Source organism: Natrix helvetica (assembly GCF_964273705.1).
Source record: "Natrix helvetica genome assembly, chromosome: 5".
Lineage (NCBI taxonomy): Eukaryota > Metazoa > Chordata > Lepidosauria > Squamata > Natricidae > Natrix > Natrix helvetica.
In genome coordinates, this window is record NC_138551.1 from 85,119,921 (window position 1) to 85,135,033 (window position 15,113).

At 40.7% G+C, this 15,113-nt stretch overlaps 1 protein-coding gene across 1 annotated transcript in view; it reads left to right on the forward strand.

The window, feature by feature from the left end:
- MICU1 (mitochondrial calcium uptake 1) overlaps positions 1-8,941 on the forward strand; it is a 205,935-nt gene extending 196,994 nt beyond the window's left edge. Inside the window, exon 12 of the mRNA XM_081955835.1 lies at positions 7,249-8,941. Coding sequence (XP_081811961.1) covers positions 7,249-7,409 — 161 coding nt within the window. The 3' untranslated portion in view covers positions 7,410-8,941. The remainder of the gene's footprint in view (positions 1-7,248) is intronic.
- Positions 8,942-15,113: the final 6,172 nt, after the last annotated feature.

The window sequence follows — 15,113 nt, forward strand, 5'->3', positions numbered from 1 at the left end:
AGAGATGGAAGCACCTGGTTGAACCGGGGGGGGGGGGGGGCGGAAGCCACAGCCACTCCGTCTTGGAAGGGTTGAGTTTTAGTCGGTTGCCATCCATCCAGACAGTAAGTCGAGGACTGAACATTGCTACTCCATTCAGAAGCACTGTTGCATATTGGTTTTCTTGTTTTGAGATAGCATCCTTGTGATATCCCAAACAATAATCTAGACCAGCAGCCCCCAACCTTTTGAGTACTAGGCATTGGTTCCGTGGAGGGAGGTTTTTCCAAAGACCAGAGGCCGGGTGGTGCTTGCATCCTGTGGATGGGGCTTTGCTTGTTTGCACATCCCAGTTGCTAGCGTGCCACGGACCAGTGCCAGTCCACGGACCAGTGTTGGGGACCCCTGTTCTAGATCTAAACAGAAGAGTGACAAAGAAACCCTCTTGCTTATTTATTAACTTTTAATCTTTGTTAGTTGCGAAGTCGTGTCTAACCCATGCGACCCCATGGACAACATTCCTCCAGGCCTTCCTGTCCTCTACCATCCTCTGGAATCCATTGTGAGCTCACACTGACTGCTTTGGTGACTCCATCCAGCCACCTCATTCTTGTCGTCCCGTTCTTCTTTTGCCCTCAATCTTTCCCAACATGAGGCTCTTCTCCAGTGAGTCCTTCCTTCCAATTAGGTGTCCAAGGTATTTGAGTTTCATCTTCAGGATCTGGCCTTCTAAAGAGCAGTCAGGGTTGATCTCCTCTAGGACTGACTGGTTTGATCACCTTGCAGTCTAAGGGACTCGCAGGAGTCTTTCCCAACATCATAGTTCAAAGGCCTCAATTCTTTGGTGCACAGTATTCCTCATGGTCTTATAATCTATCTAATGGCAAAAGAGTTATCTGGGTAGATTACAAACTTACTAAAAAAGAGTGAATTATAAAGCAGAAAAACACAAGGCAAGAAGTATAATAGAAAAATAAGATTACAGCATCTAATAAGGGATTCTTGAACATTTTATTTGGCTTGGATTTTGAAGTGAGCCAACACAATGTTTACCAAATGAACAGGACATACCTTCCTATTTCATACTTCTCTGATTCTCTGAGGGCAGCTCTTTGGCTTAAAACCAGATGCTCATGTTGGTTTTCCTCTTGAAATAAATGATAACTTCAGAAGAAAAATTCAACTTTAACCGCCACACCAAACAGGCTGGCGTAAGACAACTGCTGCTGCGGCCATTATTTTAACAATCTTCCTAGGCATCTGAACAATTTCATAGCTGATAAAAATCCTAAAGTCTTCCATTTTTCCACTTGGCAGAGAATGATCATATTCAACAGAAACCTTACAAATGAAAATCGTTGACTGTTTTATTCTGCATTGGGTATTATTTATTTATGATGTTGGATTTCTGGTTAATGACTGTAAGAAAGTTTTTGTTGGGTAATTCATATTAATGATGTTTCTTTTTCCCTGAGTTGTTTCTTTGTGTGTTTTCGTACGCCAGCTTAGCACTGCTTTAAGTTTAGCTTCCCCTAGTTTATTTTGGACTAAAATAATGGACCACTTGTAGAGTTATAGATTCAGTGAACAGAGAAAATGTACAAATAACTGCATTTTACAATTACAAATAACAATTTAGGTTGTAAATTTTAGGGGAAAAGAGCAATAAACACAGGTAGCTCTCACCATACCACCATAACCAAGTCCAAAATTGTCAGTGTCTAAGTAAGAATGAGCTGGAATAGACATGATAGCAGGTCAGCCAATGGGGACTGTTTGGGGACTCAGCCAGCTCAGAGCCTGGGCGTGGCTTAGCCTAACTGATCTGTATAAATATAAATGCTGCTTATTGTCTGTGCTTCTGTTAACTGTTCTTCTGTTATTGTTTTTTTTTTAATTAAAAGAGTTTTGTACAAACAAATTTTCCCCCTTTTCACCCCCCCTCCACACAATATAAATCTCATACAAATGCTATACCCCCCCAACCCCCCCGCAAAAATTCACATTCAAATATTATACCCCCTCCCCTCCCCCCATCTTAAAATAGATTACTCATAACCCCTCTCCTCCCAACAAACACTATATAAATTTCTCTTAAATTAATAATAACACATTGATCATTTTCTAAGCTAATTTAACATCTATAACTCTTAATATAAATTTCTCCTAGCCTAACAATGTTTCATTAGTCCCATCTTCTAATTTATTCATACATATATATTGCCCCACCCTCCACCCTAACCCTCCCCCACCTCCCACACAAACCCACCCCCCTGACTTCCGCTGTATACCACTCTAACAATTCCAAACATCCCATATACTATTTACTCTGATCATCTATCGGTCTAAACATTCTTACCTAAAGGCTAGATAATAACTCCTAGTCTGGTATTTATTCTGTATATAATCAATCCATTTTGCCCATTCCTGTGTGTAATCCTCCTGTTTCTGAGCTTTTAAGAAAGCTGAAATTTTTGCCATTTCAGCGAACCCCGCCACCTTCTGAATCCATTGATCAATTGTCGGCAAAAAATCTTTTTTCCAATGTTGCGCAATCAACAACCTAGCTGCTGTAACCATATACAAGGCCAATTTTGTTTCCCCTTTGGTAAAATCCTTAACTATACCCAATAAAAACATTTGTGGAGTGAATTGTATTCTTTTCTTAAATACATTCTGCATAACCCACCATATTTTTATCCAAAAAGCTTTAACCTTGTTACAAGTCCACCATACATGAAAAAAGGTAGCATCTAGACACCCGCATCTCCAACATTTTGGTTGAACATTTGGGTACATGCATGATAATTTTTTAGGATCTAAATACCATCTGTAAAACATTTTATAGAAATTCTCCCTTAAATTCTGTGACTGTGTAAATTTAACATTCTGAACCCATATTTTTTCCCACGTTTCCAACATAACCACTTCACCAAAATTCTGAGCCCATTTAATCATACAATCCTTAACCAATTCACTTTCTGAGTCTCTTTCTAACAGTACATTATATATTCTTTTAACTTGTTTTGGACCAGTCTCTTTTATCTGCTTAATCAGTTCCACTTCTTTATCCATAAAGCCGACCCTGCGATCTTCTTCCCATCTCTTCTGAAGCTGTATGTAATGTAACCAATTTAAAGTAATTCCTTCTTCCAACAGCTGTTCCAAAGTTTTTAACTTCCATTCTCCCCCATCAGCAATAAGCACATCTTTATATAAACAACCCCCGAGTGACTTAATATTCATAATCCCCATGGTGTCTGCAAGATCCAACCAAAGCGGTATTTTATAATCCCAATTGGGCCGGTGCTTCTTCCATATTCTCATCAAGGCACTACGGAGAACATGGTTGTTGAACACTTTATCCACCCTGTCTTCATAAAAAAGATATGCATGCCATCCCAGAACAAGATCATGGCCTTCTATATTGAGCAATTCCATTTTTGTTTTCCCTGCTTTAAGTTTAGCTTCCCCTAGTTTATTTTGGACTAAAATAATGGACCACTTGTAGAGTTATAGATTCAGTGAACAGAGAAAATGTACAAATAACTGCATTTTACAATTACAAATAACAATTTAGGTTGTAAATTTTAGGGGAAAAGAGCAATAAACACAGGTAGCTCTCACCATACCACCATAACCAAGTCCAAAATTGTCAGTGTCTAAGTAAGAATGAGCTGGAATAGACATGATAGCAGGTCAGCCAATGGGGACTGTTTGGGGACTCAGCCAGCTCAGAGCCTGGGCGTGGCTTAACCTAACTGATCTGTATAAATATAAATGCTGCTTATTGTCTGTGCTTCTGTTAACTGTTCTTCTGTTATTGTTGATGCTGACTTCTGGATTCTGAGTTCTGGTTCTGGCTTCTGCTGCATGGTATTGCATATAAAGAAGTTTCTTATTTAAATGAATCCTGCTGAATTATTTACTTGTGTGCTGGTTGGATTGCTGCAAACTCTAACAAAAAATTATGTTGTTAAGCCAATCAGTGGTTAAATGAATGTTGGCCCATGTTATGAACTTTCTTCCCAAAGTTCTTAAGTGAATCACTGCAGTTGATAAGTTAGTTAGGTTAGTGAATCTTCTATTGACTTTGCTTGTCAGACGGTCACAAAAGGTGATCTGATAACCCTGGGATACTGCAGCTGTCATAAATATGAGCCAACTGCCAACCATTTGGAGTTTGATTATTTGACCATGCAGATGCTGCAGTAGTCTAAGTGTGAAAACAGTCATAAGTCACTTTTTTCAGGGTAATTTCAAATGGTCACTAAATAAACTATTATAAGTCAAGGACTACCTGCAGTATAAAAGATATTTGCAACATATTTACTCAGCTGCTGGATAAAAGTCAATAGACCCTATTGCGCATAAACAGTTATTTCAGAGTTACGATCGCTCTGCTTCTAACTGCATCTTTGTAAAATGGCAAGACTGGATACTATCAGAAAGTCCCAAAGGATATATATTTGATAGAATTATTAAATTATGATTTTCAATGGCAATAAAAGGCATTTCCCCCACCCAGAAAAGTCTGACTTCGGTCTGGATTGTAGAATTGGTTGTTATAAAAGCGTCTGAATCTTAGTTCATTGTATAAATAGGTCACAATTAGTGTGAGTTTGAAAAACGTCATATTCAATGTGGTGCGAATTTTGGACTTTTTGTTGTTAGTTGAGAAGTCGTGTCCGACCCGTCGCGACCCCATGGACAACATTCCTCCAGGACTTCTTGTCCTCTACCATCCTCTGGAAACCATTTAAGTTCATGCCGACTGCTTCGGTGACTCCATCCAGTCACCTCATTCTCTGTCGCCCCCTTCTTCTTTTGCCCTCAATCTTCCCCAGCATTAGGCTCTTCTCCATGAGTCCTTCCTTCCCATTAGGTGGCCAAAGTATTTGAGTTTCATCTTTGAAGGAATGAGAGGTAATCTTACATAAAGACATGCGTAGGAAGCTACCATGGTCTCAGTAGCTGGTTATCTTGGATACCTACAAGCTCACCTAATTAGCAGAACCAGATGTGGGAAGAGAGGAAAGGTTACGTACAGACATGCGCATTATAGCCATGATCTCAGGTAGCCGGTTATCTTTTAGCCCATTATCTCCCTGAGCAAAGACAGGCCGTATCAGGGAATTATGTGAGATTCAACCTTGGCTGGGATAGCCTTCTGGATTCACAAGGGAAAAATGAGGGAGTAAACTAAAAACAACGCTGTTGCTACCCCTGCTTTGCTTTGCTTGTTAAAACTGTATAAAAGCCAAATAAACTCTGCGAAAGGCAGACAGACATTTTTGACACCACTGCTTGATGGATTTCTACACATCTTCAGGATCTGGCCTTCTAAAGAGCAGTCAGGGTTGATCTCCTCTAGGACTGACTGGTTTGATCGCCTTGCAGTCCAAGGGACTCGCAAGAGTCTTTTCCAGCACCAGAGTTCAAAGGCCTCAATTCTTTGGCGCTCAGCCTTCCTTATGGTCCAACCTTCACAGCCATACATTGCAACTAGGAAAACCATAGCCGTGCTAATGCCTAGCACTTTTGTTGACAGGGTGGTGTCTCTGCTTTTTAGTATGCTGTCTAGATTTGCCCTTTAATGCAACAAAGAGAGAAAATAAAAATATTCCAGCAGAAAACTTTATAATTGTTTTTTTAAGAAGCCTTATTATTACATTAGAGCAGAATTTTGATGTTATTGGACAACATGAAACTGGTCAGAGCATCACTAAAATAGGACGGGATGTTGGAATGTCTGAAATCTACAATAGAATCCTTTTGTTTTTATTTTGTTTTCTATATTTTGATTTTGTAGACCATAAATTTAAATTAATATTGCTAATATTTCACATAATATGCATACAAATATTTATGTTTACATTTTCTCATTGCCTCTTTTTATGAAGCTGGAACCAATTACCATTTTTTTTCACAGAAATATCACTTTGAATGGTGCAAATTCAAATAATGTGATGATAGTGTCATGGAATTCATTAACTGCATTAATCGAGGCCAGCTTGTATCATTTTTCCTTGCATCAACCAACTCTTTCATTTGAACATGAGAGAGAAAACATTCCTCTTCCATCTCTTGAAATACCTCTTTAAATGCAACATGGAAGAATAGTAGGGAAAAATAAAGTTACAGTATATGCGTAGGCAAACCCATGTACCTATCTTGTTAGCACGGTTTCAATTGCTGGTAAATTTAATCCAGGCGGGAATTGCTTTCATTACTGAATAGAAGGGAAGAAATGTAATGTACTGCTTTAATACCTATTTTAAATTATAAGCTTTCCACAAGGCTGTTGAAAAATAACTTTTGTGAAATAACCTCTTTCTCTATATTATCATCAAGATGCTACTTCAACGGAAGACCATGATTAAATTCAGTTTCTTAATAATCAGAGTTCAAGACAGTAATTAAAGGGCCAGAATCTCATCTACTCATGACAATGGGTCTTTGTATATTAGTTGGCTTTGTCTATATCTACATATATTTGACTATGAGAATAAGGCTTTTTGTTTTTTAATTCTTCCAAAATTTCCCTTTTTCCATTCCACCCGTTATGCTGAACAAGAATGACCAGAGCTGTGTAGTAATGAAAAATTATTATTTCCTTAAAGGAGCCATCAAAACCTAGAATATAGTATTTCTGAATCAGAAATGCAGGTAATGAACACAAACAATCAGAAAAACAGGAAAGGCTCAGCCTGAAACAATAAACAAATGCAGAATTGGGCTACAAAGAAATTGCAGACCCTCCTGATATATTCCTTTTGTGTTGACTCTTTGACTTTTCTATTCAAGATGTTATCTGCTTCCAATATGCCTAGGAATTTATAACCGTCATCCTTTGCTAATGCTTTCATGATGCTTTCATTTCCCAGTTCTATGCCTTCTATTTTTTTCCATTTTTCCTTGCTGCATGGATAGTATAGCACATTTTTCAAGTCCAAAGTTCATTCTGATGACGCCGCTGAACAGTTGAACTGTCTTGAGTATTGATTGAAGTTCAATGGGGCTTTTCGCATACATTTTTAAGTCATCCATGCATAGTAGATCGTTTATCTTGTCATGTTGGCTTGAGATTTGGTAGCCCAGTTTTATGTTTCGGAGGATTATTGTTAGTGGGATTAATGCGATGTTGAACAGTAGTGGCGAAAGTGAATCCTCTTGGAAGATTCCTCATCTGATGACGATGATGATGATGATTATTTACTTGTTTACATTTTCCATTGTCTGAACTGGTCTTCCCTTTTCTTCCCTTAGGAAATGGAGAGCTGAGCAATAAGGAATTTGTTGCCATCATGAAGCAGAGGCTTATGAGAGGATTGGAGAAGCCCAAAGACATGGGCTTCACGCGGCTCATAAGGGCTATGTGGAAGTGTGCTCAGGAGACCGCCTGGGATTTTGCCATGCCCAAGCAATAACCCCCAGAAGAAAAGAAAGCCTGGCTGCACCACCTACCTGGCAAGAATCCTGAATTCACCTGCCTTCCTCTGCCTCGTGGCAGATGCCCCAAGATGGAAGGTCTTCTTCGGTGGAAGGACTTGTCCTTCATTATGGCACTGAAAGACAAACCTTGGGAGGCAAAGACTATGGAGCCACACAGCTGACTTCAAAACATCTAAGCAGAAATTTGAGTCCACTCTGACATTTATCTTGACAGTTTGCTTACTGACCTGCAAACATTTTTTCTGTTTTCCATTAGGTTTTCCTTTTTTTTTTAATCTCCAAAGGAATTTTAATTCCTTTGTCTGTTGGGTTTGAACGTTCCATCTGTAGTATCTCTAGTACAAAATGGCTGAGCAAGGATGGTTCAGTGGACAGTATATGAGTAGCAGACTGAGTAGAAGGGGTATGTTGGATCAAAATAAAAAAAAACTTCTTAGACTGAGTCAGCACTTATCCAGTACCCCAAAATTGATCTGAAGCATTTGAAAGATAAGGGGGGGGGGGGAGAAGGGGGGATCACGATAAACGAATCCCGACGTTCAGAAATCCTTGCAAAATGCCTAAATACAGACTCTCTGCTCAGTTGTCCATGAGTTTCAAAGCAAAAATCAGGTGGGGTGTTAATATGAAGGAATTTTTGCAACGGGGCTCATTCTGCAAAAATGGCTTTGCATTGCATTATGGATAAAACTGAAAAACATTGAAGAAGCGAATGCTTCTTGGTTGATCTTTTTTTAAAAAAAAAAAAAACCCCACAAGTTAAATGTAATGTTTTTCTCATTTCTCATTCCATAAGACCCTTATCCAGGGATGGGCTTCAAAAATTGCAGCAATGGGTTCGCTGCCTCATTGCTGGGTGGGTGTGGCCATGGTGGGCATGGCTTAGTCGGCCTCCTCCACCACAGCAGGGAGGGGGGAGGCGTCTTTCACCCTCCCCAGGCTCTAGAGGCTTCCCTTGAGTCTCTGGGAGGGTGAAAACTGCTTCCTCCAGGCTCCGGAGGCTGGAAACAGACCTGTTTCCAGACTTCTGGAACCTCCAGAGGCCTGTTTCCCCCCCCCCCTCCCTGAGCCTCTGCACGGGCCCTGCACTTACCTGGCGTGATGAACAGGCCGCATGGAGACTCTTGGGAGCAGCGGGGTGGGAGGGGAGGGGCAGGGTGGGCGTGGTCAGCCAGGGGTGGCATTTGGAGGTTCCCCGAACTGGGCAGAATCCTAGCTAGAGTATTGTGCATGGAGAGCATGGCTGGCTGGGGAATTCGGGGAGTTGAAGTCCACAAGTCTTAAAGTTCCCAAGTTTGGACACCCCTGCCTTAGATGATGATTCTTACCCATGTATGCATTTCTGTCTGTAATTTTTCCCTAGTTTGTGATCTTACCATGATTTGTTCTTAAAGCTGTTTTTTACAGAGCTTTGAGTGGGGATCTCTTCACTTTTCCAATTTTGTGCAAGAACAATTCTAGCTGCATTTAATATATGGATAATTAAATATGCATTCCCCCTATTGTATTATTATTCTTCTCTTTCTTTCTAAGGTTTTCAACAGCTGGCCCTTATTTCCTTGACACACTCATTTTTCTTCCTATGTTTGTTTTGAAATCTGATCCCCATTTATTCTCAGTGTTTAAATCACTTCAACATATATTTCTCATACCAGTTCTATTTTGATCTTGATCTCTATTCATTCAGCACCCAATCACTCTCGGATCTATTATTTCTTCTTTGTATTCATCATTCCCTTAGGCATACACATTATTGCTTCTTTCAATAAAAATTCATTTCTTGGAACCAATTCTAGCCACACCTTTCTAACCAGCACTTACATGACTCCAAACTTTCTCCATTCTTACTTCCATCTTTACTCAGCATTTCACTAAGGTACAAAAATTTGTTTACTAGATTTTCACTGGTTTTATATATAGTTTGCAGTGATTTACCATCCTTGTTTTTTAATTTTCATGCAGACCGCTCCACACTGTGTCATGCAATCTAACATCTGCTATAAATCATGTGGGTCCTCACCCTTCAATAAAATCTTCCCTGCATTCACACTTTAACACCTCTACTTTCCCAACAGCAATCTTTATCCATGTATCCATAACATTAAACAATCACAGGGATACATTATGGTCTTCTTAACCCCTGCTCAATTCTGAACCATTAGCTAAGCTTTCCATTTCTTTTCACAAATGCTTTATTACTGTCATATTACTTCATTCGGCAATCAACCATCAACTTCAGTTTATGAAAACCATTCCATAAATCAAGTTCATTCACTTCGTTGTTTGCTTCAGGGCTGTCAAACTTGATTTCATTGAGGGCCACATCAGGGTTGTGTTTGACCTCGGGAGGGGGGAGGCAGCTCGACATCACTTGTGTCAGAGGCGCCTATGGTGGCCCAAGCACTCTGCTAGTGAAAATGGGCTCCCGAGCTCTGTTTTTGGCTGCAACAGCTTCCTGCAACCCTCTGCCAGCGAAAACGGAGCTCAAGAGGGCCTTGGGTAGCCCTCGCGAGCTCCATTTTTGGCTGTGACAGCCTCCTGCAACCCTCTGCCAGCAAAAATAGCATTTGGGAGAGCCGCCTGCGGGCCTCCCGAGCTCTTTTCTCACTGGCAGAGGCACTCTGGGCCAGTCCTTTGCTGTTCCAGGACAGCCCCGTAGGCTAGATCTAACCACCCCGCGGGCTGGATCCAGCTGCTGGGCCTTGTGTTTGACACTCCTGCTCTAAATCAACAAATGTACCAAAAAATGTTCTCCTATTCATATCCATGGAAAAATAAGGAACTGGTGTACATATTCCTGCTTGGTGTTTCCCAGATTTTTCTTATTGTTGCTTCTCTTTCCTTTCAGTCCTAATTCTGCTAAAGTAGGAACCTAATCTCTTCCTGTAGTTTTTACTGCCTCTCCTACAGAACAATAACAACATTCTTTTAATTGTCAGGCACAGATGGTCTTCACGCATGTTAAATAACTCACAAAGCCATTTCATATCAGTCACATTCTGACTTGAACATTTATTCACTTAACTTTTGTCTATTCTCACTTTTTTTTCCAGCATTCTCACAGCATGTATTACTCCCTGTTCATCACTTTTTTTCATCTTGAACAGTAACATTTAATAGCATTTGTTTTAATCCCACTTTTTAACAAAATAATGTCATAGAAAACACTAAAATTCTCCTTCGGGAGTCCCCTACATTGGTTGCAGTTACTTCAGATACTTAAATCCTTTCATCCCTTATAATTTATTTATTTATTCTGCTTGAGACTCCTTTTAAAGCTTTTTCACCCACTTACAAAATTGGCTTTTTAAAAATTTCCATTAAAATCATTCTACATTTTCTCTGCTTCTCTTAACCATTCCTCGCACTTTTTACTACATTCTTTGCAATTTTCTTTTTCTGTACATATGCATTACGTATCAATATGGATTCTTATTTTTTTTATAGCCATCATGTTCTTATATTCATTTTTCTTATCCACAGTCTTCTTCTCTTCATGTCTTTAAACCCTCACCTGACCCTTGCAAGTATAACCAGAATTCTAGAATAATTGGAAGCAAACAATTTACACGTCACAATCAAGATTTTGCTGAAACAGTATACTGGTTTCTTTTCTTCTTTTCTTTAATTATGAATGCGGTTCAGTCATCTAAAAGCACCAGCCCACCATAATAACATCTCTGACATTCTCATCCCAAAGGTGCTTTTTCAAGAGACAACTGGACTTTCTTTTGGGTTTTTTTCTTGAAGTCATTTCGCTTATTATCCAAGAAGCTTCCTCAGTTCTGACTTCTTGGGTGAGAAGGAAAAACAAAGAAAGTCCAGTTGCCTCTTGAAAAAAGCACCTTTGGGACAACCATGACCTGGATGACTGAGAATCTACATAGACATTCTCATACTTGGGAGAAATCTCAAGGACTGATGATTCCCTCCATGGACATATGAATATTATTTCAACCTTTGTGCTTCCCTCAGTTAAATCATTGCATTGCACCTTCTGCACAAACTCTTAGCGGCTGTGTTCAAGATTTTAACACAGTTGTTGGAAAGCCTGAAATGTACATGTTCATTTCTCCCCTAATAATTGTGAGTTATTGTGGCATTAGTATTTCAGGAGTCAATGTGATCAAAGTCATAGTAACTTGCAATAGTACAAAACTATTCCGAGATGGACACTGGCAGTGGTAGGATTAAATTTTTTTTTACTACCAGTTCTTTGGGCGTGGCTTGGTGGGCATGGCAGGGGAAGGTTACTGCAAAATCCCCATTTCCTCCTGGTCAGCTGGGACTCAGGAGGCAGAGAATAGATGGAGGCGGGTCCAGTCAGAGGTGGTATTTACCGGTTCTCCGAACTACTCAAAATTTCCACTATCGGTTCTCCAGAACTGGTCAGAACCTGCTGAATATCACCTCTGGATACTGGGATATTGTTTATTACTGGTGTGGTGTCCTTTCAAAAAGCTGATTTAAGAAGATCTTGGCGATGTTAAATGACACCATTTCTTCTGAAAACATTGACTCCTGGATTTGCTGTGCATTTTGGATTTGATCTCAAGATGGTACTTGAGGGCCCAGAGGAGCACAAGAGTGGCACCATCTGCAACTCTTAAAAGCAGCTGCATCTTTTCCTGAGAATTCACCCCCTGCCTGTCCTATTAATACTATGTGTTCATTTACAGAAAGAAAAAATGAATATTATTATCCATATATGTAACAATATATTATTCAGCAATGAATAATATATTGTTACATTCACCTTTAACTTTTTTAACAGGTAATAGTTAATAAGTAACTTGTAATTAAACTGTAGTTGGTAATACACTATACAGCAAGGGTTTCAAACTCAAAGGCCAGGGGCCGGATTCAGCCCATGGGGTGCTTAGATCCGGCCCACGGGGCTGCCCTAGAAACAGCCCACGGTGCCTCTGCCATCGAAAATGGAGCTCAGGAGGCTGATATGCTCCATTTTCGCTGGCAGAGCATTGCAGGAGGCCTTTCCAGCTGAAAACAGAGCTCGCAAGGGCTGCCTGTGGCCCTCCCGAGGTCCATTTTTGCTAGTAGAAGGTTGCAGAAGGTTGTTGCAGCCAAAGGGAGCTTGGGAGCCTGTTTTCAGTGGCAGAGTTCTCGGCCACCACAGGCACCTCCAACAGAAGTAACGTCGAGCTGGCCACACTCACCCCGGCACCCCAAGGTCAAACACAACCCTGATCCTCAATGAAATCAAGTTTGACACCTCTGCTGTACAGGGAAACGTATACTTTCTAATGTAGTGTGCAGTTAGTACTTTTGCTACCAATGGCTACAGACAAAAGCCTGTACTCGCAGTTGAGTCGGACTGCTGTCCATCCATCTTTGAGATTTCAGGAGAGTAGATGCATAACATTTGCTGCCTCCTCCCTCCACGCCCCATCTCTATCCTGCCATTACTGTGTCTTTTCTGACTTAACTGCTGAATTGTGCTGCCTTGTATGTGTAGCATGTGCTGCATGTATTCCTTGGACAGCAAAGGTGACCAACAAGTGAATACTGGAGCACATGACACCAGACATGTCATTGGAAGGCAAAAATCACAAAACCACCTCTCACTTATTTTGGCCACATCATGCAGGGGAATTCACTGGAGAAAGTAATTATGATTGGAAGAGTTAGCGGTAAAGGTAAACCAGGACATCAAAGAACACAGTGGCTGGTAACCATCAAAGTTGACACCAAACACCAGTATAGAACAACTCAAAGAAGTAGTGCAAGAGCGGTAGATGTGGTTGATCGTTGGACATGACTGAATGGATAGCAGCAGCAGCAGCATGGGATAAGCAAGGGGTCTATTGATTCCTTTATCTTTGTCTTTCCTCCTTCATTGGATCACCTGCCAATAGGAAAAAGGTCTCAGTCTCAGTTCTGCAGCAGGAATAGCAATAGCAACAGCACTTAGACTTATATACCGCTTTACAGTGCTTTCCAGCCCTCTCTAAGCGGTTTACAGAGTCAGCCTCTTGCCCCCAACAATCTGGATCTTCATTTTACGCACCACAGCAGGATGGAAGGCTGAGTCAACCTTGAGCCAGGTAGGATTTGAACTGCCAAATTGCAGGCAGCTGGCAGACAGCAGAAATAGCTTGCAGTACTGCACTCTAACCACTGTGCCACCATGGAATGGGAGAGATGTGGCTGCAAGAGCCTGCTCATCATCTCTAAGGTCTTTCTTAATTTATTTATTTATTTATTTTCAAGATTTATAGACCGCCCCCTCTCCCCGAAGGGACACGGGGCGGTGTACAGGAATCTCATTAAAAACCAGATACAAAAAATAAATACCCTTAAATACCCTTAAAATTGAATTAAACCTAACAGCTGTACAGGATAATAAAAGTTAAAAATCAACCTAAAACTCACTCCTAAACATTTAAAAATGCAGACTTGAGGGACTAAACTGGGATTAGGCCAGGCCGGCTAAGTCCCTGTTCCATTTCTCTACCTGGGCCAACCGCCAGTGTGTTGCAAGACAACAGAAAGGCAGAAAGAGAGGTAAATTCCGATTATTTAGCTTAATGGAAATGGTTAATAAATAATGAAAGGGCTTATTGAATAAAACATAAATGTTATCTTTAACTATTTAAAATACAGTCTAGCCTGCATTTTTTAATCAAATCCACAGAGTTAAAAGCTCAAACTTCTCAAAGCGGCGGAGACTGGAATGGGATCTGGAAGGAGTGATGTGTTTAGATGATTCACAATCACAATCACTATGCCCTTGGGGTAGGACAGGGGTCGGCAACCTTAAACTCTCAAAAGAGCCACAAAGGTCCTAAACGGAAGCCCCCCGTTCAGTTCTGGAGCTGACCAGAAATCCGGTTCCCCCACCATAGAGTCTCCTCCTAGCGCGGCATCCTTTTTCCTCTACCAGTCCTAACCCAAAGCCCTATCAATTTTGGAGCCAACAGGCAACAGGGAGCCACAGCAGAGGGGATGAAAGAGCCACAGAGCTACAGGTTGCTGACCCCCGGGGTAGGGTATTCATCTGAAAAATGAAGGAACACAAATCATAAGGCTCATGTACTTCAGCGATTAGATCTACAGGCTATTAACCCGTAAGGAACAAACAAAACTGAGGAATGTAAAATTTGCTTCAATGTAAATCAAAATGCCACAGATAACAAAAAGGACATAAATAATAACCCAAGGGACAAAAGGCCATGTCTTTTATTGTGAAGGTCAAAAGGCAGATAACCAGAAACAGACAACCTTGAAGGAATAGATGAATAGAGGCAGCGGAGAGGTAGTGCAGGACACTGAGCTGGAAATAAGAGCCAAGGCAAAGCAGGGCCCAAGGAGACTGAATAAATATTGTTTAAAAGAAAGGTCAAAGCCAAGGCAAGAAAGCAAACGTAACTCTGTGCATCAAAACATGAATAATAAAAATTGCTCTGAACTCTGGGATTTCTAAAAGCTTGACAATGTGTGGGGTTGCCTTGGCAGGCAAAGGCGGATGTGGAGAGTTTTCCTAATTGCTCAAAATCTCTCCAAACAAACCTCCTTCTATTAGAATGGCAAGAGAACAATCTCTATGGACTTGGATAAGCAATTTTCTTTTAAAGGTGGCCAGTATTTCCTCTTAAGTCTTAAGGTGGACTTCTTTGCTTTCGTCTCTTTTTATCCTTGCTCAAAGTGGTACCTGTAAG